Raw genomic sequence first — 24276 nt, forward strand, 5'->3', positions numbered from 1 at the left:
TGTAGGGCACCGCTCGACAGAACTTACAAATGGCTTCATCAGCCAGAGGCATGATTGAACAAAGCTTCATTTGGTCCAAAAGATCCATTTCCTGAAGTGATGACGTGACTTCTTTTAACAAAGGACTCTGTCTAAAGGACTTATTAGCTCATCAGCAATAAACTAATCAGAACCCATCACGTGGATCTGATCACATTAAATCTATTGATTCTCTCACAAAACCCTCTTGTATTAGCGGACGGAACAGGAAAACACCCATCAACGGATTTGAAGACGAATCTGTCCTATCAATACCTCCCTTGTATTGAGCAATCCATCCTGACCCGGTCACTCGTGACTCCGGTCAAAGTTTAAACTATGCTTGAAAACTGTGCAATGAACTTCGAATGGACCATCATTAAGAAATCATTTTAAACTATATACAGAATAATACATGCCATGATGTAATTACTAACATGTCTATTCAATGTATTCAATATGTGGGTTTTCTTCAAATGCATTATTGTAATCATTGTTTTAATTAGGTCAGTCTCGTAATATGTGTGTGTAAGAAGTGTGCCATGTTTGAGCTCTAAATACAGAGTTTATAATTCTCTGTAATTCTGTGTGAATGAAACATTGAAATTCAGTATCAGGAAAATATTAAGAAACTTTATAAAGTTGTTAATCAAACAAGAGAATGTTCTGCAGATATCACGCGGTGTGATCAATGGACAATAGACGAGGCGTGTCTAATCTCCGTAGCAACGTCTCATTGGAGGATCGCATCTGAAGGATGGACCCAAATTGCTCCTTTAAAACTATGCTTTCCCAATAGCCAGTTGTCAAAAGATATGTAAAAGATACGTCAAAGAATCGATACGCTGAAGAAGGGTTGAAGAACCCATCTAACTGCCGTGGCTGATTTCCATCTGACAGTCGCTGACTATCTTCATCCACGAGCCGCAACAGCCGTCACATCCCGAACCCTGAAACACTCCGTTAAACCTTTTGACCAAAGTCTCCAAAGAAGAGAGCCGCTCCAGCCAGACTCTCAGAACAGCGCGTTTCACCAGCCAATAACCTTCTTCAAAGCTTCCGCGCAGCCCAACGAAGGGCTTTCCCGAGAAGACGTCACCTGAAAGACAGCCAATCCAGAACGGGATTCCGCTGTACACGAGTCACGGAACAACCCGACTACCTCAGCTGTCACAGCAAACGCAGGTACAAGCAAACTTCTCTCTCTCTTGCTGGAACTGGTGAAACTCCTTTAAACCTAAAGAATCAAGCCAAAGCTCTGCTTTTGTGATTTTCCTCAGGTTATGAGTTAAGTTAGCACTGAACTTGGGACTTTTCATAACTCATCAACTCCGCGAATGTGTGTACATGTATGTATGTGTGTGTTTAGCCTTAGTTTTCTGTAATCATTAGAAGTAGTCAATAAATCTTGTTTTGATTTTTCACATATACGAGTTTCTTGTGCTGTGTATCAAATTACTGCCTTAAACTTAAAAGATCCTAAAAGTTACCTCTTGCTTATAATATAATAATTACAATAATAACAATAATCATAATAAAATATTGTTACTGTTGGCCGCAGAATAATATTTTGTCCAGAATTGGTAAAATACTCTAACCTCAATTTTCGCTGGACGAATAATTGATGGAGTGTTAAATATTAATCCTGAATCATTTACAGTGAATCATTTACAGTTGATTCAATTCTTATTCCCTGTAACAATTAAATTGAGCTAATAAATAGGCTAAGTCCTTACACCAGATATGTCGTAAATAACAAAGATAAACTACATATCATCACAATCGTGTATTTATTACTTTCAAAAGTGTCAATTTGCATATTTATTGATGTTTTCAGCAATCTCTGTGTTAGTTCCTGTGAGGTCACATGATATGTTTTTTTCTTCCGTGAAGCATTTGTGGACTAGTGTGCACAGAGCGCCCTCTGGCTGCAGGTATGAGTTGAAAACACAGTAGTCAGTGTATACAGCGCTAAAATGATGAAAACAGCGTGTTTTGGGTAAAAATTGAATAAATATTACTCCTCTGTATAGAAAATTGATATAAACATATGACAATCCATCAATATTTCTCCAAATGTGCATGCCTTTAAGCTAAAAGCCAAGAGGGATGTTATTTTGTCAAGTTTTTTCATGACGATCTCAAATGAGTTTTTCTCAATGGCTGAGGCTGACGCTCATATTTCAATGAAAAGGTAACGACTCTGTTTCTCATATTCATAACTCCCGACGCATATTAACAAATAACAGACACCATACGATATTAAGAGTAAAATAGAGATTAAAAATTGAAGCTTGAGTCTTAGATCTTTTTAATGATGTATAGTTTGTCAAGGTAATTACATTACATTTAACAGTAAATTTGATCTAATTTAAACAAAGAAGCTTTGGTGCGTCGGCGCGCCAGTACAGGTTAACAGGTTAACCTAATTATCAAACTAATAATGTAATACTATGTTGTCAGTGGCCTACAAATACACTGGCTTCAGGCGTGTTTGATTTGAGTTGGCACTAAACTCTAAAGCACAGTGAGTCTGCAATAAAAGGGTTAAATAATTTATCATGATTGTAAAACTCACTCTCTCTCTCACTCACACACACACACACACACACACACACACACACACACACACACACACACTGTACAGAGTGAGGGGAGAGGGGGAGAGGAGGAGGGAGGGGGTGGGGGTTGGACAGAGAGAGAGAGAGTCTACGTCTACGTCTGTGTGAAAAATCCACATTCAAACTAAAATATCTGACTTCCTGTTGGTTGGAGCTAATGACTGTAAATTAGAAAGTTGTCCAGCTTAATGAGAACAATATGTGTACCATTTGGTGACTGTAGTTTAAACTAACCCCCCCACTTTTATCAAAAGATGGCACTATAGAGGCCCTCCTCCCCACCTGTTTCTACGGCTTTGCCCGTGTCTACTGGTTGACATCTCTGACATTTGTATCAAGTTTCATGCAGTGTGAAGCATGCTAAGCGTCTCAAAAGCATCCAAAATGGAAATTAAAGTTTGATGTGTTGCCATGGCAACAGTGTTTGAGATATCACAATTCTTTTCACAGGTATCTGCTGTGTATTGACAGTACACTGATGAAGTTTGAAACAAAACGGGTAAAAAAAAATAGGGTGATCTCAAAGCATTTTGAATGTGACACACTTCCTGCTGCCAATTGGAGGCACTATAACTTAGACTCACAGTAATCACATCCATGTGATCAGCAACCTATAATAAACACACAGGTGAAGTTTCATAAAAATCAATCAATGTATGCAGACGTATGCAATGTATGTTTTTCTTTTCTCGTCATAAATTCGTTGCCTTGCCATGGCCAAACTGAGATATCAAAAATCCGCTCGCAATTTAGCATCCTCAATGTCTTAACTCCATGCTGATCGAGTTTGGTGGTGATCAGATTAATCGTCTAGGAGGAGTATATCTAATTCCAGAGCACGCATTTTTCCAAACAACCCATAATAACTGACTTCCTGTTGAGCTGGCGTATAACTTAGAGCATGAAAGTTGTTAGACCCGATGAGGTCTATATGTGTACCGAGTTTCATACAAATATGTGCAAGCGTGTTTGATATATGGATAAATTTTTTAGGCACCATTCAAGGGGGCGCTGTCGAGCTCCCCTGCCACGCCCGGGTACCAGCTTCTGCCCGGCCCTGATGGCCAATGATTCCAATGTGTGTGCAAAGTTTCAAGAGTTTTTGAGCATTTTAAGGGCCACAAAAACCCCAAAAACTTAGAAATAAAAATAATTTTGCTAAGGAAAACAGTAGGGCCTTCAGCCTTTGGCTTTGGCCCATTGCCCCATTCATATAAATATAAAATGAAATACCATTCATAAACATCCTTCAAAAGCAGCGATTGCAGAGGTTCTGTTTGACCTTCTTCATCTGAGTCTGATTCGGGCTCAATTTGATACAGCAATATAGACACCATTATTTACATTTTCACTGAAGCACTAGTAATAACGAATGATAAGGGGCATGGCGTTTCCAGACGCTTCAGTGAATCACAATACACTGGACCAGCTGCCAACCTGCTAACCAATCTGAGCACATTGTGTATTTTGGAGGGAGTGGCTTCATAGAACCAGGAAGTCAAATGAGTCAGTCAATATTTAAAAGTATAAATTTCCCACCAACATTTCTTATTTGTATATTCAAAAATATTTAAAGAATCTCATAACATTATTAAATGCAGTTGTAGTTTTTCAGTGTAAATGATTTAATTTGGTAACAGCCCTACCCAGCCAGCAATGACATGTGGGGCCCAGATGAGGGCTTCAATGGGCGGCAAATGTGAGGCCCCATTATGGGCTTGCACCCGGGATCCACATTGGGGCAAGCCGTGGAAGCCCAGACATACTAAAAGTGGGACCTGTAAGGGTACTGCGTGGGTCTTAATTGGGCAATTCATGTCAGACCCATTTGGGCCCCACCTGCCCAAAGGGGTCCAAAGTGGGCTTTGCAACATGGCTACACAGATGGGCTTTAAATGGGATCTGTAAGAGTCTTATGCGGGTCCTAACTGGGCAATTCATGCCAAACCCATTTGGGCCCCACCTGCCCAAAGGGGTTTAAAGTGGGTTTGCAACCGGGATCCACATGGGGGCCAGCCGTGGATGCCCAGATGGGTTTTAAGTGGGATCTGTAAGGGTCTTATGTGGGTCCTAACTGGGCAATTCATGCCAAACCCATTTGGGGCCCACCAGTCTGAAGGGGTTTAAAGTGGGCTTGCACCCGGGATCCACATGGGGGCCAGCCGTGGATGCCCAGATGGGTTTTAAGTGGGATCTGTAAGGGTCTTATGTGGGTCTTAACCGGGCAATTCATGACAGACCCATTTGGGCCCCACCTGCCCAAAGGGGTTTAAAGTGGGTTTGCACCCAGGATCCACATGGGGGCCAGCTATGGATGCCCAGGTGGGTTTTAAGTGGGATCTGTAAGGGTCTTATGTGGGTCTTAACCGGGCAATATGTGTCAGACCCATTTGGGCCCCACCTGCCTAAAGGGGTTTAAAGTGGGCTTGCACCAGGATTCAACAGTGAATGCCCATATGGGCTTAAAGTGGGCTCTGTAAGGATCTTATGTTGGTCCTAACTGGGCAATTCATGCAAGGTAAGCCCAACCATTCATTTAAGGAAATAATCTAAGAAAAATTAAAAATGAAAAATGAATGTAAGTACAAGATAAATACAAGACACTTGATGTTTTGAACTGCAAGAAATATATTAAATTGAACAACAAAAGTTATCTTTAAAAACAATGTCACAACATACGGTAAACTAAAAAATATATTTTAAAAAAATCTCTGAAAAAAAACCCTCCAAAAATACAATACAAAATACACTCGTTATATAATACATTGAACAACAAACATAATCTTTAACAATTTAAATTTTACAAGGTACGGTAAATAAATAAAAATATATATTTTTTAAAAATGTCTGAAAAAAGAAAACAAAACATCTCTCCAAAAAATACATCCAAAACAGTCATGGCGTTTGTGTTGTCGATGTTCTTTTTTACCCATAGATATATGAGCAATATCAGATGAGTAGCCGTGCGATATGGCTGTATATCAGCACGCTGTGATTCGTCCGTAGGCACGAGGCCGTAGGCCGAGTGCCGTAGGTAATCACTGCGTGCTGATATACAGCCATATCGCACGGCTACGAGTGTGATATTGCGTTTATACAACAGTAAGAACAACAACAGAGTGTCTTTAAAACCCTCTTTTGTGCAGCACTACTTCCTTCCGCCACGGATTCATATCTCAAGTTGTCAGTAGTGATGTCCGGTTCGCGAACGAATTGTTCTTTTTAACTGGTTCTTTTCAGTGAACCGGATGAACCAGTTCACCAAATCGGTCTGAATCGTTCCAAACAGTTCGCATCTCCAGTAAGCAAACACGAATCCACAAATTACTAAAGTTATTCACTTTTTGACGTGCCTGACACTACCTCTCGAAATAAACCAACATTCCGGAGTTATTCAGTTACTCCAACAGTATGACTTAACCTGCTGTGAAGAGAGAACTGATGATGACGGGCACGAGCAGCAGAGCAGCTGATATGAGTGCGCGTGCGCGGCGCACACGAACGAATATACACGGCCTGCACCGCTCTCGTTCTCGAGTCAAGAATCGGTTGCAACGGTTTTCGGATCATCAGTACACAACCGAGAACCGCTTCTTTCGGACATGTCCGATTTGAGAACCGGTGAGCTGATGATACTGCACATGCGTTTAACTTTTCAAGAGAACGAAAAGCACGTTAGTCAAGTTTTGTTGAACATCGGACAGTGTGATAATATAAAACATACTGGTATGTGTGTATGTGTATAAAATATGTGTATGACTTAATTCAAAATACAAATGTTTTTTTTGCTTTTCCAAATACACCATAGCAGATTGATAGCATATAATACTGCACATAATAAACTACATGCCAACATGAACATAATATTTTGTACACAGATCAAACTAATGTTCAGAAATAGTTCTACAAATTTATTTTTCTATATTAATGTTATTTAAAAAGCAATATAGTGAAAGTTGTGCAGTTGTGCTTTCAAGTTATTTTTTTTTAAAGATTGGAAACATTTATTTCATAAATAATCCATGGACAGTTTATTTAATTTCTAAACAAGGTGATATAAAGATAACTACAGGAAGAGCAAACAAGCGACTTTTGTCAGTTGGACCAAGCCTCCGTTATTAACTCTAAAACGTCACTTTAGAACTAGTAACGAAGGAACGTCGAGTCGCTTAATTGAAACACATTGAATTTTATACAGTATTAGAGAGAGAGAGAGAGAGAGAGTAGGCTATTACCTGTCTGATATATTGCATTACATTCATTCTTCAAGTCGATGTCCATAATATTATATCCATTATAAAAGTCCGTTTGAATGTCCTCTGAGGAAAGCGATCTTTGTATAACACCACAGCGCTAAAAACAACTTCCTTTGCAAAAGTTCCTTTCAATTTAAAAGTCTCTTGTGCTTCACTGACTCATTCCTCCTGTAAAGTGTTGCCGCCATCTAATGGCGTATTAATGTAACTTTCACTCAATCCATATTACTTTCTAATGGACATATTTATATAAAAATAATATTTATTGAACAACAAATAAGCACAATTGTACAGTTCAGTCAAACAAAGCACTAGTTATTTACAAAAAACAAAAACAAAACAAAAAACATTTACGCTTGTATGTGGGTTTTACAAATATTTAACGAATGAAAAGGATTTTAAAGAGCTTGTGACAAAACCTCTTAACTCCATTGGATCCTGAAACTGTCAATCAAACCTCATTACATTAATCCGCCTCCCCTCGTGAATGAAGTGCGCACGCAGTTTGGACATCTCCTCTATGCAATGCCAAGGTAAATAAAGATCTGATGTTTGAAAAAAAATTGTAATGCGTTTTCTTTACTCAAAAAACCCTATGTTTATAAAGTTTAATGTTTTACGTATTTGAAGAGCGGAGAAGAGTCTTCGTCTGATATGTGCCGTCTAGTTGAAGCCAATATGCTACATATAATGATGTAACATAACGTCGTTTATTATTATCAAATTTAACATAGCACAATTCGACTTGCTCTGGAACAAATAATATATTAATAAAGACCAAAGATTGCCTGTTCTATGTACTCAAATTGAATAATGTCTCATGTTTAACCACTATAAGAGCCAGCGGCAAATCCACGAAGCACTGGCCGAGATTAAGCTGTTCTCGGCAGTTACAGAAGCACTGAACAGCCGCTGACGCCCTGGAGCTCACATCTCCGAAAACGTCAAAACAAGTTGTAAAATAGGCGCTGTTATTAAATATGAGTCACATATTTCAGGTCTAAACAACTACATTCTCGCCTAAAAACTATTAAAACTACAGTTTGTGGTACAACAAGTAGTATTTGTAAAAATTGCGGTTGATTTGGTCGGCCGCCATGACGGTCACTTCAAGCGGAGTGATACAAACGGTGAAAAGGTAGGAGGAGTGCTGTTATCACTGAAATATCGCATGGCTATCAGCCAATCAGATTCGAGAACCAGACAGAACTGTTGTATAAATATATATAAGACCCATATATGTGTTCCCAGTTCAAACCCATGCCAACTTGGCCCATAAATATATCATGCAAGACCCATATATGTTTTCCCAGTTCAAACCCATGCCCACTTGACCCATAAAAATTCTATGCAGGACCCATATGTGCATTCCCAGTTCAAACCCATGCCCACTTGACCCATAAAATTTCTATGCAGGACCTATATGTGCATTCCCAGTTCAAACCCATGCCCACTTGGCCCATAAAATTTCTATGCAGGACCTATATGTGCATTCCCAGTTCAAACCCATGCCCACTTGGCCCATAAAATTTCTATGCAGGACCTATATGTGCATTCCCAGTTCAAACCCATGTCCACTTGGCCCATAAATATGTCATGCAAGACCCATATATGTGTTCCCAGTTCAAACCCATGCCCACTTGGCCCATAAAAATTCTATGCAGGACCCATATGTGCATTCCCAGTTCAAACCCATGTCCACTTGGCCCATAAATATGTCATGCAAGACCCATATATGTGTTCCCAGTTCAAACCCATGCCCACTTGGCCCATAAAAATTCTATGCAGGACCCATATGTGCATTCCCAGTTCAAACCCATGCCCACTTGGCCCATAAATATGCCATGCAAGACCCATATATGTGTTCCCAGATCAAACCCATGCCCACTTGGCCCATAAAAATTCTATGCAGGACCCATATGTGCATTCCCAGTTCAAACCCATGCCCACTTGGCCCATAAATATGCCATGCAAGACCCATATATGTGTTCCCAGATCAAACCCATGCCCACTTGGCCCATGCCTGTCCCTTATGGGGCCCATGTAATCAGCTCATATGGGCTTCCTATGTGGGACTCGTACTACAAAACCTACATGGGACCCGCTGATTTCACCCAGCCAAAGCCCATGCCCACACAGTACCCATGGAACCCGTAGTTAACCCATCTGGGCCCCACATGTCATTGCTGGCTGGGTATAGTGTTTTACTATTTTTTCGAATATAAGAATTTGAAATAAAAGATTAAACATAAATTTAATTAGATTTAGGGAAAATACCCTTTATAAAGGTTAATAAAATCCCCCAGGGTAAATAACATAAATATGCAGATTTAAATATGTCACTGCTGATAAAACACTGATGAGAATTTTGCTTGTTTCAGAAATTATATTTACACTACACAAAAAAAATCATTTTTTTCCCCCAGGCAAGATACTTTTTTACTCTGACAAATAAATGACCAATTTAGTTGTCCAAAATACAAGCACAAAACAAGGCTTAATGTCGAACTCTGCATTTTGTATTTATATTCTCTCCTTTAATGGTAGAATCACTCTTATATTTGATACTGACACAAAGGAGAAGGCACAGGCCTACAGAAAGATTTTATTGTCATCAGATGTAGCTTTGCACACTACCAGCATCTATAGAATGATTTTGATCTGCATTTTAGTGTTTATAGCAACTTATATTTTAGTTTGTCAATTGATACAATTTTGTAGTCACACATGCACCCCTGAAACCACAGAGCCCCACACAAAACAAATCCAAATTTAACCCCTGGTCATCACCCTGCCTGCACAACGAACTTGCGAGCCTTCCACTGTGCTCTGTCTCACCACCCCTACAGCTTCATCAGGCTCCTCCTTCCCCCCGGTTCTGCCTACGTCCTCAGTTGCATTGGCTCCGCCTCAGGCACACTAGTTCCACCTCAGATGCTCATTGCCGCGGCACCACTTTGGTCTCCAGTGCCAGCAGTGTCGCTCACTCCCCTCAGCCTTCCGTCCATTCCCTGGGATCCCCTAACTATGGCTCCATCTCCGTTGGTCATCCCCCAGATGTCATCGCCCACCTCTACATCGTGGCTCCTCCCTCCTTTCATTTGCATGGACTCTTATGCCTTGTTTCCACTGAGCAGTACGGTTCGGTTCGGTACAGTTTGGTACGGTTCGGAATGGTACACCCTGATCAGGCTTGCGTTTCCACCGCCAACAGTACCCTTATTTGATAGGCGTGGTGTAGCCGGAACGTAACATTCGACGTCACTTGATAGGCGTGGTGTATGCCAGAACGTAGCGATCGACAAAATTCTTGCGCGAAGAAGAAAGCTAGCAAACAACAATGGAGGAAATAGTGCAGATTTTGTTCTTGCTTCTTGGCATGTGGCTGTTTGTCACAAGAAGGAGACAAGGTTTGTTTGAGCAAAGGCTGCAGGCTGCAAGGAAAAACACAGCCGAAAAAATACAGGAAAATCTGGGAAATGTTAAGGAGCTGGGACGAGACGGACAACCTCGCAAGTCAAAAGGCCAGACAAAAACGACGGCACAGGAGGGTAAGCTAAGCTATGTCCTGTCTTACAATGTTATTCGTCTGACATGTGCTAATGTATCTTTTTATGAATTAAGGAACCCTACAGTCTACTTAAAAAGCACTTTGCACTGTCTTGATAATCAATAACATCAATAATCAATAACTGACTTCAATAACACCAAATTGGCCTGTCTTGTGGAGTATATTGGATATTTTATGAAATTATATCTTCTATTTTGTCCAAGGTAACACTTTCAATGTTGTAATTTCCTGTATACTTTATGGGGTAGTGTTTCAGCCACCTGGTAGTTGCATTTATTTAAAGGACCTGAACACACCCTCCTTCACTGCTACAGTGTGTATGACATTATGTTTGCTATGTGTTTTCAGATGATCAATCTGTTGCAAAATCGGCGCCGCAGACCAACCATTTGGACTTTCAACCGATCAGATGAATGGTGGGATGTGATTGTTCCAGGATTCACACAGTGGGTGCACAACTTCAGGATGTCTGAAGAAACATTTCTGTGCCTTTGTACCAAGTTGTGTCCAGCAATGGAAAAACAGGATACAAACTTCAGAGTGTGCATTCCCCTGAAGAAAAGAGTTGCCATCGCACTATGGAAGCTGGCAACCAACAGCGACTACAGAAGTATTGGCCATCTTTTTGGTGTCAGCAAAACAACAGTGTGTCAGTGTGTGCAGGAATTCTGTGAGGCCGCCTGCACTTTGTTAGTTCCAGAACAGATTTGTTTCCCTGACCAGCAGAAGCTTAAAGAAATGGCAGCCTACTTTGAGAATCATGGGGACTTCCGCTGTGTGTTGGTGCCATTGATGGGTGTCACATACCCATTATTGCCCCAAAGGAGTACCACTGCGATTACTTCAACAGAAAAGGCTGGCATTCCATCATCCTGCAAGGAGTTGTAGATGGAAAAGGATTGTTTTGGAGTGTATATGCAGGAATGGCTGGGAGTGTGCATGAGACTGTCCACATTGTGGGAGTTAGTGGAGCGTGGATGCCTTTACCCAGCTTGCACCAGGAACATCAGTGGTGTGAATGCTGGTTATTATGTGCTGGGAGACTCTGCCTATTCTTTGCAGAATTGGCTCCTAAAACCATTTCCTGACAATGGCCGACCGACAGCAGAACAATTGACCTACAAAAAGAAAGTGTGCAGGGCTCAGGTGGTGGTAGAAAATGCTTTTGGGAGGCTTAAGGGAAGGTGGCGGTGCCTTATGAAGAGGAATGACAGTGATATTGAACTGGTGAAATCCATGGTGTTAACCTGTTGTGCTCTGCACAATCTTTGTGAAAGTCATGGAGAGGATTACCAACATGAATGGGATACACCTGTAGCAGCAGAGCCTGTGGTGGCACTGGCACAGGATGCAGAAGAGGAGGGCAGAGATGTACGAGAGGGTCTGATGCGGTATTTGAACAGTTAAATTTTTTTTTTTTTTTATAATATTTTAATATTATAAATATTTTTTATAATTTTTTAATAATCCTGGAATGTTTTCATCAAAAACCTTCATTTATTTTTGACTGAAGAAAGAAAGACATGAACATCTTGGATGATATGGGGGTGAGTAAATTATCAGGAAATTTTCATTTGAAAGTGAACACCTGACGTCAGTAACGTTTAGCGAATGACATCAATTTGTAGAATGGGTACGGGAAGAAGCCTATGAGATAGCCATAGAACACATGACATGTGGTAATGGAAAAATTATTTAATTTGAAAAAAGTAAAACAAGTGCTACAAAACAATGAGCTGTGTAACAACAACTAGTGGCTGGATGGAGGCACAGGATCACGGCAGCTGCTCAACACCTGCACCAGCTGACTGAGTGTGCTGAGGAAGGCCTGATTGAAGCTTTCAGTCTGCTCCATGTGTTGCCGGGTGACTTCAGCCTCATGCCGCCTTGCCTCACGGGCCTCCTCCAGCATCAACTCAAAGCGTCGGTCACAACGATCCTCCATCCTCTCTAACCAGTCCTGCTGCCTCACATCAGCGGCCTGCATCTCTACCAGGGCTGCAGCAACATCCTGCTGACCCCTTTTTCTCTTGCCTAGAATGCAAAACAGACAGCAATGTTGGCTGTTTAGTGAAGCATATTAATCCTTGTGATTTGAGCAAAACATGGTAACTTATGAAGATATATGTAGGGGGGAGACATTTATAGCAGTACAATGCAATGTCCAGATTAGTGTATTACTATCGATCCCAAAAAAAAAAAAAATTGTACAGTTCAGTGTATGACTTTTTAGTCTGGTTTTCATATCTTACTGATGGGTGTACAACGGGGTGCTCTCGCAGGTGATGACGTTGATTCTGGTGGTGTCGGTGTACTTGCAAGCGAACTCGAAGTTGCAGGCAAGTTCTCAAAGGTGGACAGTCCCTCTGTGGTTTCCTCCTGACTGATAGGATCCTCAGCTGAAAAGTTACAAGTCACCTTAATTACACAAACTGCAACAATAGGTTCAAGATAAACACAGAACATACAACATGTCAATCACTGCCATTCCTTGTGAGAGACGTGTGCAGATCGTTTATGTGATCATCACATAAACGATTGGCTGATGTTTTTAAGGCCCTACCTTGTGCACAGATGATGTATATTAATATTATTCCTTTCAGTGCACCTAATAAATAGTCTTTTATCAGTTAGTAAAGACAGTTTCAAGTAATATTGTAAAAATGTATAAAACAAAACATCCTCTATAGCACCTTTAAGCTGTATCTTTAGTATCATCATTACTGTATCATTAATAGCTATTTTGAGCAGTAGGATGGACATAAAATTGCATAAATTATAAATTGACGTTCATCGATCAGTACTTTAAATTCATACAAAATGAAGTACTTGTAATCTTTCTCAAGTAAATGTTTAAAAAACGTGCATGAGTACTATTTCATTAAGTTATCTGTACTTTTACACAAGTAAAGTTACTGGGTTTGTACTTCGTCCACCACTGGCTAATAAACTAGCTTCTTAGCTTGCAAATAACTGGATGCTACCTCACTGGCTAGCAAACAACCAACAAACAACAGGCTTGCTCTAAAGTTGTACACTGAATGTGAGCTTTCCCGTGATCTTTGTATACTTTATTATACAACTATAAGAACTTACCGGCAGACTCCATCATTGACTCCAGCAGAGAGGTGGCCGTATCGATGCCGCCTCCTCTTCCCAATTTCCAGTTCTTTCTGTTTACGCCACTCCGGCTGTTGTGGTCTTTCACCTTACGGTATTCGCTCCGCAGCTTCTTGCATTTAACGCGGCACTGCTCGGGCGTCCGCTGGAACCCCTCTTCAGCCATCCTCTTAGAAACACACTGGAACACTTTTTAGTTTCTCACCATGCCATCGAGTTCCCTTTGCACCCTTTCCTCACTGATGATACCCAGGAAGGTCTGCACTTCCTGGGTCGACCAAGCTTCACTGCGCACCGACATTTGTGTTGCAACCGTAAACTTTTAAAAATGGCGCCCGCGCCTCTTATCATTCCCTTTGCACGCGCAAGTGATGATTCTCTGTCAACCAATCAACGTTCTGCAGAGTGTAGCTCCACCCTGTTGGTACGGTACTATTGTGCTTGGTACCCCTTCGAAAGGGTCCCAAAAAAGTGGTACGGTACGGTTCGGAATTAGGGTACCATTCACAACTTTTGACAATGGAAACGGAAAAAAATGCGTACCATACCAAACCGTACCGTACCTCTCAGTGGAAACGAGGCATTATTTTGCTTTCATTAGTTCCTGTTGTCCTTTTTTTAGTTTCCTGCCACTTAATAGTTACTATGGAGATTCATTAATCATCACAGGTGTTTGTCATTATTTCCCTCATTTGCTTTGTATTTAAGTTGCAGTCTTTTCAGTGTTAATTCATCCGTTCACGTTAATGCATCAGTTGAGTTTATTCAGCTGCATTATTTGGCTTTACCTTCTGAGTGTTATTAAAGATTTTTAATCTGATCTTCCTCTTCATTGTCTGTTTGCTGCAACCAAGTGTGACAGAATTCATTTGTTTTTAAATCTTTGAATGGTACAGCCATTGTACTACATTGATGATCTTATGTAATGGGTATTATAATTTGTTTTAATTTAAATTCACACAAAATCCTATTTGTTCAGTTGGGAATTAATATATGTATGAGAAAAGAAAAAGAGGGAAAAAAGTTTTGCGTTTGTCGCAGTTGTGACATCATTACCGCGTGGCACGCTCTTGCTTCAGTCTGCAGAGGTCTGAGCAGAGTTCACTACAGTTAAAAAATGTGTTTTAAGCAGGGGCGGATCTAGAAAATTATTTATAGTGTGGCAAAGGGGTGGCATGAGGTCTATGAGGGGTGGCAACACCAAAGCAAGCGCTCATGCATAGTTTTTGGAGATTTATGGCCTGACATACACAATTGTGTTCACAAACATTGCATTACCACAAAGTAGTCATCTATATACTGTTTAAAATTAAAAAATAAATAAGATTTCAATATCCATCAGGGCACCAAGTAAAGACACTATATAAAAAACATCAACAGATTCTAAATGAGTCTGAGCTTGTATCAGTTAGGGATGGGCATTTTTCCAAAATATTGTATTCGAATATTTGGGCTCGTAATAAACGAATATTCGAATATTCGTTTATTTAAATGAGGTTAAACGAGAAGGGGGGGAGGACGTTTTTTTTTTTTTTTTTTTTTTTAATTCATCAAGATTTTGTAACCATTTCTGAACAAGCTTACGATTAGGCAATATACACAATACACACATAGACAATACACACACACACACACACACACATATATATATATATATATATATATATATATATATATATATATACAGTACAGTCCAAAAGTTTGGAACCACTAAGATTTTTAATGTTTTTAAAAGAAGTTTCGTCTGCTCACCAAGGCTACATTTATTTAATTAAAAACACAGTAAAAAACAGTAATATTGTGAAATATTATTACAATTTAAAATAACTGTGTACTATTTAAATATATTTGACAAAGTAATTTATTCCTGTGATGCAAAGCTGAATTTTCAGCATCGTTACTCCAGTCTTCAGTGTCACATGATCCTTCAGAAATCATTCTAATATGCTGATTTGCTGCTCAATAAACATTTATGATTATTTTCAATGTTGAAAACAGTTGTGTACTTTTTTTTTCAGGATTCCTTGATGAATAGGAAGTTCAAAAGAACAACATTTATCTGAAATACAAAGCTTCTGTAGCATTATACACTACCGTTCAAAAGTTTGGGGTCAGTAAGAATTTTTATTTTTATTTTTTTAAAAAGAAATTTAAAAAATGAATACTTTTATTCAGCAAGGATGCATTAAATCAAGTGGCAGTAAAGACATTTATAATGTTACAAAAGATTAGATTTCAGATAAACACTGTTCTTTTGAACTTTCTATTCATCAAATAATCCTGAAAAAAAATATTGTACACAAATATTTTGTACAATTGTACACATTAAATGTTTCTTGAGCAGCAGATCAGCATATTATAATGATTTCTGAAGGATCATGTGACACTGAAGACTGGAGTAATGATGCTGAAAATTCAGCTTTGCCATCACAGGAATAAATTACTTTGTGAAATATATTCAAATAGAAAACAGTTATTTTAAATTGTAATAATATTTCACAATATTACTGTTTTTTACTGTATTTTTAATTAAATAAATGTAGCCTTGGTGAGCAGACGAAACTTCTTTTAAAAACATAAAAAATCTTAGTGGTTCCAAATTTTTGGACTGTACTATATATATATATATATATATATATATATATATATATATATATAAAACAAAAGCATTTGAGCTCAAGCAGCGTGAACGGGAAAAACGCTTATAAAGCAGACAGCGCCAGTTAGGCCTATCGTACAAAACGTTCCTAATACACTCGAGTCAGTAGCGTTATATGGTATGGTTATCGTTTTCATATTGTTTCACGTGTTCATGTTGATAAAAACAATAATATCCACATGCTCGTGTGAGAAAATGAGACACTGCAGAAACAAGATAATGATAATACATAACGGTGTGCTAAGCTAAGTTTCTAACAGCAGCACTTTGTGATTTCTGTTAATAAATATATCTGCCTCAACGAAACTTAAAGGAAACATGTCTCAAAATAATTTTGCTATCAGATAAATTATTTTCTTGGCTCACACGGGGTACAGCTGCACTTACCTGTCGTGAATGCAGTAAGTTAATGGACAGCTGTCTTTCCTCATTCAACTGGTGTTTAGATTTCATGAGCTTTCTCACTATGGTGGTGATATTATGATAACTCTGTTTCATTAATTAATTTGATCAAAAGTAATTAAATTGTGTTAGATTTTGTATTTTCATCCACGTAATTCCAAACTTCGCGAGGCAGACGACAATTATGTGACGATCAAATAAAGTGAACTTGTTAAACACGCTGCACAGCGCCACCAGTGCATTTAGTTATAACTGCGAGTTTTAGTGCTTAGGATTTATCATGGATTCACTGCATTTACGGCCAGCAAAGCAACATAGTAAAATTCGAATAGTATTTTTATTTTTCGAATATTAATTCCAGGTCGAATATTCGAATATTTGACTATTTGTGCACACCCCTAGTATCAGTAAAGGAGATAAGCAGTTTTATTATTATACAGGCTACTTCGATGGTATAAATCACATGTTTTAGTGCAAGTTAAAGAGCAACAAAACAATATTTGAGTTTCTGTTATTAACAGAGGTGGGAATGTCTGAGTGTGTTCACCCAGAAAAGCCTATCAACTACAATTGATAGCAATCAATACACTAGCAAGAGCCTAGCAACCACCCAGAATCTCCTAGCAACCACCTAGCAACACTTTAGCAATTACCCAGAACATCTATATGCTGGCCTAACTGACCAAAGTTTTGACGTTTTTTAAACAAGACTTTAAGTTGGCTTTATGACAAGCCAACATAAATTTGTCTTTCAAACTTTTCAGTATTGTTTTTCTTTATTGCTAACGCATAAATTCATGAAACAATTCATTTTCTCACAACTATAAACACAATCTCAAAATACACCAACTTGTACAAACCTCAAACTTTGGCATCAGATGACACACAAAATGTAACAAATACACACACTACTGCACAGCCCAGTGAACACTAGTGAGATCAATTCAATACACTGTAACAAAAATACCTACTGTGTAAGTTTAAAACCCCTCCCAGACAACAACATAGTCTGGCCCAAATCGGGCCCACATCTGGTACACGTGGATTACACGCGGACCAGATGTGGGCCAGATCTGGGCCGACACTATGTTGCTGTCGGGGCTGTATATTATGTATTCAGCTCTCTCTCAGATTTTGACTGGTGAGTCATCAGTATTGCTACCAAATGTTGTCATTGTTAAACGTTTTGAGAAATTGTGTCTTTGTTTTGAGAACTGAATGAATGGTTTGGGAAACTGCATGTCCAACTGAATCACTTAGCAAATCAAGAAAAGCTAAAATACATATAGATTCTTACCTCTGCTATTATTTTCTGTGATCGGGATCTTCTTATTGATTTCATGTTATTGTTTCGTCGGATGACAAGACCTTTATCCATGATGAAAGTGGAGCGGGCAGTCGGAGATCAGCTCGCCAAAAAAATTATGAAAATGAATCTCAGATATATTCGGATGGAATTACATTTCTCAAAGGACTTCTGAGTTAGCTGGGAAGCAGTACTTTTCCGATTCACGTACAAATAGGGGAAAAAATCGTGAACTCCTGAAGTGAACTTGGCTGCACTGTGTTTTCTGACTCTCAAAGAACCGGTTCATAAGAGTAATTTGTTAATGAAGCGGACTACACTGGGCGCGCTGGGTGCGCGTACACCCATCACACACAGTTGATTGAAAGACGGGGTTTCTTGCCATTATTTTGCGTTACTCTGTCTAATTTACGTCATCACATTGAAGCGCCGCTTCTGAAAAGCAGTAGGGGAGAGTGGGGTGATTTGTGACAGGGGGGAAGTAGTTCCACCAATTGTTTCTGGAAAACCATAGAAGAAATTGGTCATGTGACCACATAATTTTGAAAAGCCATCCATTTTACTCATCCTCCAAAGAAGAGAGACACATGGCATGAGAGGAAAGCACATTTTAGCTAAAAAAAATGTTTTTTCCCTTTCAAAGTAAAATTTCTATGATCAAGGTTTTTTGATGGTAGTGTCTGAACAATTATAGACAAGTTTGTAAACATTTTACACATTTTAGTGCTTTAGCAGGCTACACAATGAGTCTATACAGTTAGCATGATGTTAGCTCTTAACTGCTGGATCATGCTAGTTTTTCAAACTTGTGGGTCCGGGGTGATTTGTGCCAGAGGGCCTGGGTTAAGTTATGCCAGTGGCACAATTCACCCCCACGTATGATTATTTTCAACATATTATTAATTTGTAATTGTACATTGTACTCTTACATTTTAGCAGTTAAACTATGTGACATTCTTGATTTTAGACCAAAACCCATCATGCTACACACTTATAAAATGCACTTTCTGAAGATGAAAAGCATGAAATGGTCCAATGTTGTGCAAAAGGCATGAAAACAACTAATATTGTGTGAAAACTGAATGAATATTATCAAATTATCATAAGATTTGTGAGTGATTTAGAGCACAGCAGAACTCGGTCAGATAAAGGCTTATTAATGAAAGTTCCTGTCAAAAAAAATAATTGTATTAAAAGGGCAGCTATAAAAAAAAGCCAGTGTTGAGCAGCAAACAGGTATATTCATCTTCAGAAAGATCTTTCTTCCTCCCCATTTTGAAAACTGTGACTTGCTTAATAATGTGGAACAACCTCTAAGTAGGGTTTCTAGGTAGTAGGTTTTCTAAGTAGGGTAGACCTGGCAAATTATTTTGTCTGAGACTGATACCAGTTATAAGACATGGATAAATAAACAAACAAACATTTTCTTAGAAAAACTAAAATCTGAATGTTTATTCTACTGAAATCTTACTGATATGGCACTTGCATAATTATTTGGAATGCAGTGTATTCTTATATGTTACATAATTGAGAGACAGCATTCTATGTATGTCAACAGGCATCTATTGCCAAAGCCTTTTTGCCTGAAATGATTCACAAATATCATATATTGTGTATTTAAGTTTTTTGTGTTTCCCAAAAACTACAAAATATGACTTAGCCTATTCCAACAGTTTAATAGGGTGACAATATCTAAATAAACCTTAAATGAGTAATTTTGTATTGAATTTGTCTTGCTTTCATATAGCATTACAGTTCATAACATTAAAATGTTCTGCTTTACTTCAGAAATGACTGGCACAAATTACCCCTACGTATTCTCCCCAAAGGCACAACTTACCCTGCACAAGGGGCAAGTTGTGCCACGAGACCACTTTTTTTTTCCAAAAGCTATATTTCTGAAACAATTTATTTCAGATCCAAAGTTATTGTTCTCAGGCATGCACCACATCCTGAAATATATGTACATTCTTAAGTTGAAGGCATTACTGCCATGGCCTAACTTTAAAGTCACTTTGAGTAAAAACTGGCACAACTCACCCACTTTCCCCTACTTGAAACACTGCTTACATTTATTTTATTCTATGATAATTTTGGGGTGGCAAAGCTTTTTCTTAGGGTGGCAGTGGCCACCCCGTGCCACCCCGGTAGATCCGCCCCTGGTTTTCAGTGAAGTAATCGCTAATTAATTGATATGTATTTTGCTAAGAAATAAGTGAGTATGCATGAGTGTGTTTATCTTTTCTTTAAATTTGTTTTATTTGCAAAAGTGAATGTTTCTTATCAATTAAATGCAGTGTGATGTATGTTGGTGTGAAAATTGGCCTGCAAAGCGTGACTGTTAATCTCTTTCATTCAAACGTTTGGCAGGAGCAGGCTGTTCACACAAAATTATCTATACAAATAATTTTTGCATTTGCATTTTTCAACCCATGCAGGTATGGTTATTTTCTGATCAGTTTTCTTTGTCGTGTGTTTAAAATTTAAAATTTAGTTTATGTATACATCAAATGCTGGAAATGTGTGTGATTTAAGAGGTGCTTTCTATGAGTTTAATTTGAATATGAGTGTGATGCATTATACTAATTTCTTTGAAATTTATTCACTGTTAACATCAAGTGAGGTCTTTTATATAAGACAATTTCTATATATATAGAAAATGTCTTATATAAAAGACCTCAAAATACTATATAAAGTACTATAAAGAAAAAGTACTATAAAGAAAATAATATACATAATCATATTAATCACATCAGATATATGTTTTATATATATACAGTACAGTCCAAAAGTTTGGAACCACTAAGATTTTTAATGTTTTTAAAAGAAGTTTTGTCTGCTCACCAAGGCTACATTTATTTAATTAAAAATACAGTAAAAAACAGTAATATTGTGAAATATTATTACAATTTAAAATAACTGTGTACTATTTAAATATATTTGACAAAGTAATTTATTCCTGTGATGCAAAGCTGAATTTTCAGCATCGTTACTCCAGTCTTCAGTGTCACATGATCCTTCAGAAATCATTCTAATATGCTGATTTGCTGCTCAATAAACATTTATGATTATTTTCAATGTTGAAAACAGTTGTGTACTTTTTTTTTCAGGATTCCTTGATGAATAGAAAGTTCAAAAGAACAGCATTTATCTGAAATACAAAGCTTCTGTAGCATTATACACTATCGTTCAAAAGTTTGGGGTCAGTAAGAATTTTTATTTTTATTTTTTTGAAAAGAAATTAAAGAAATGAATACTTTTATTCAGCAAGGATGCATTAAATCAATCAAAAGTGGCAGTAAAGACATTTATAATGTTACAAAAGATTAGATTTTAGATAAACACTGTTCTTTTGAACTTTCTATTCATCAAATAATCCTGAAAAAAAATATTGTACACAAATATTTTGTACAATTGTACACATTAAATGTTTCTTGAGCAGCAGATCAGCATATTAGAATGATTTCTGAAGGATCATGTGACACTGAAGACTGGAGTAATGATGCTGAAAATTCAGCTTTGCCATCACAGGAATAAATTACTTTGTGAAATATATTCAAATAGAAAACAGTTATTTTAAATTGTAATAATATTTCACAATATTACTGTTTTTTACTGTATTTTTAATTAAATAAATATAGCCTTGGTGAGCAGACGAAACTTCTTTTAAAAACAAAAAATCTTAGTGGTTCCAAACTTTTGGACTGTACTGTATATATATATATATATATATATATATATATATATATATATATATATATATATATATATATATATATATATATACATATATCTGATGTGATTAATGTGATTATGTATATTATTTTCTTTATAGTACTTTATTGTAAATAAGATTATCTGTATGTTTTGAGCTTGCTTGTCCGCGGGAGGTCTGAGCAGAGCCAGGAGCAGGCTGTTCACACAAAATTGTCTACATACAACTAATTTTTGCATTTGCATTTTTCTCATGCAGATTTTGCCTCGTAAAAAAAAGATCTACTGAACCAGCAGACCGACTCCAGTCTTTATTTCGCACTCACACCACACAACACAACACAGAGGGGTAGCCGAGTCTGAGTGAGACTGACACGTGGGGCCCAAACCGGCTACATTATTCATGTTCATGAGTCAAAGAGATCATTACAATCTAACGTGCAAAATCTCCTACATGTTCCTCGATCAAAACCAAGTCCAGAGGTGATCACGCATTTGCGGTAACTGCCCCAAGGCTATGGAACACTTTACCAGAGTATTTGAGAGAATCATCATTTAAAACTTTTTACATTAGCATTTAATGTTGAGGTGTTGTTGCTGTAGCTATTTGAGTCTTGAGTCTTTTTGAATGGTGTGTGTTGCTGTTTTAAATCCGGTGCTATTAATTTTTGTAATTATTTTTATTTTATATGATGACATGTACAGCACTGTTGTTTTATTATGTGCTTTATAAATAAATATGGATTTGGAGGAGCTGTAGTGGTTGCTGCCGCCTTTGAGGAAGTGTATGATGTACACACATGATGGTGATGGCCATTACTGGAAGCACTATGGATAGTGGGATGACCTCCTGGACTGTGACGACCCCTGCTGTCGGTTTTCGGAGATGCAGTTCGCTTGTGAATTACTTTAGTTGATCGTCAATTGCAGACATCTTGATTTGTTTGTTAGTTCACCTTGCCCTTGCTTATCAGTAGCTTATATAAAATAAACATAACGATAATTTACCATAACGTGAATATTTCTTTATAACATGCAAATATATGTGTGGTGGGTAACACTTTATTTTAAGGTGACATTAATACAGAGTAATTACCTCATTAAGTACTTAGTAGTAGACGGTGTAATAACATGCAACAAAATGTACTTAATATGTAACTAAGTTATGGAACAGAATGTACTTACAGATTGTAATTATGCACATGTAATAGGCAGCAACTGTTACACTTATGTAACAGGGCGAGTCCGTTACACAGCTACCTACTGATGTAACAAAAGATCTTGTTACATATGTGTTACAATGTAATTATATAAAAAGTACTTAGTACTACACAATGTAACAACAAGTACCTACATATGTTACTAAGGTGTGGAAAAGCCTGTGGTTACATAGGGTAATTTTGTATGTTCTGTAGGCTGCTACACATATGAAAGGGCAAAGTTGATTACACAGCTGTTGGTGTAACAGGGTGATCCAGATCTTTTTAATTATTTATTCTCACAAAACACTGCTACATCAGAAGAACATAATTCTTGCCACAAATCATTGCTGCTTACATAGGATCTGCATGAGCACAGACCATCCCAACAGAAGGTAAAATGGTAAAACAATAGCTTCTCTTCCTCTTCTTTCCATATGAATTGCTATGAGCTGCATAGATGGACGTAAGTCAGATGTGAATGAATCAACGGCTTACAACCTATCAAGTTCTGTAGTAGGCCTATGTGTTGTACTAAGCCATCTTAGTTTGAATTAACTCGTCACAGCTTAAATAAATGCGCTAGCTTCGTAATAACAATTAAATTATAGAATATTACATGGGATAAGCATAAAATAAAGTGTATCAAGAGTGTACTTAAGTGTACTTCATGTGTATCTATATACCTTATCCATCTGTAACGTAGTTTGAATTGACTCACTAGTTCACAGTTTAAATACATGCACTAGCTTCCTAATTACATTTAAATTACAGAATATTACACTGGGATAAGCTACGTAAAATAAAGTGTATCAAAATTGTACTTAAGTGTACTTCATGTATATCTATATACCTTATCCATCTGTAACGTAGTTTGAATCTACTCACTAGTTCACAGTTTAAATACATGCACTAGCTTCCTAATTTCATTTAAATTACAAAATATTACACAGGGATAAGCTACGTAAAATAAAGTGTATCAAGAGTGTACTTAAGTGTGCTTCATGTGTATCTATACCTTATCCATCTGTAACATAGTTTGAATTGACTCACTAGTTCACAGTTTAAATACATGCACTAGCTTCCTAATTACATTTAAATTACAGAATATTACACTGGGATAAGCTGCGTAAAATAAAGTGTACAAAATTGTACTTAGTGTACTTCATGTATATCTATATACCTTATCCATCTGTAACGTAGTTTGAATCTACTCACTAGTTCACAGTTTAAATACATGCACTAGCTTCCTAATTTCATTTAAATTACAAAATATTACACAGGGATAAGCTACGTAAAATAAAGTGTATCAAGAGTGTACTTAAGTGTGCTTCATGTGTATCTATACCTTATCCATCTGTAACATAGTTTGAATTGACTCACTAGTTCACAGTTTAAATACATGCACTA

The 24276-nt window shown here is 37.7% G+C and overlaps 1 protein-coding gene across 1 annotated transcript; it reads right to left on the reverse strand.

Moving 5' to 3' along the window:
• Nucleotides 1-12146: 12146 nt before the first annotated feature.
• On the reverse strand, nt 12147-14412 carry LOC125248049. The gene is made up of 3 exons (XM_048159640.1): nt 13563-14412; nt 12719-12865; nt 12147-12500 (listed from the first exon to the last, which is right to left on the reverse strand). Exons 1-3 carry the CDS (start codon nt 13750-13752, stop codon nt 12217-12219), a joined length of 621 nt encoding a protein of 206 aa, XP_048015597.1. The 5' UTR covers nt 13753-14412; the 3' UTR covers nt 12147-12216.
• Nucleotides 14413-24276: the final 9864 nt, after the last annotated feature.

Source organism: Megalobrama amblycephala, linkage group LG1 (assembly GCF_018812025.1).
Source record: "Megalobrama amblycephala isolate DHTTF-2021 linkage group LG1, ASM1881202v1, whole genome shotgun sequence".
In the NCBI taxonomy this organism is placed as follows: Eukaryota; Metazoa; Chordata; class Actinopteri; order Cypriniformes; family Xenocyprididae; genus Megalobrama; species Megalobrama amblycephala.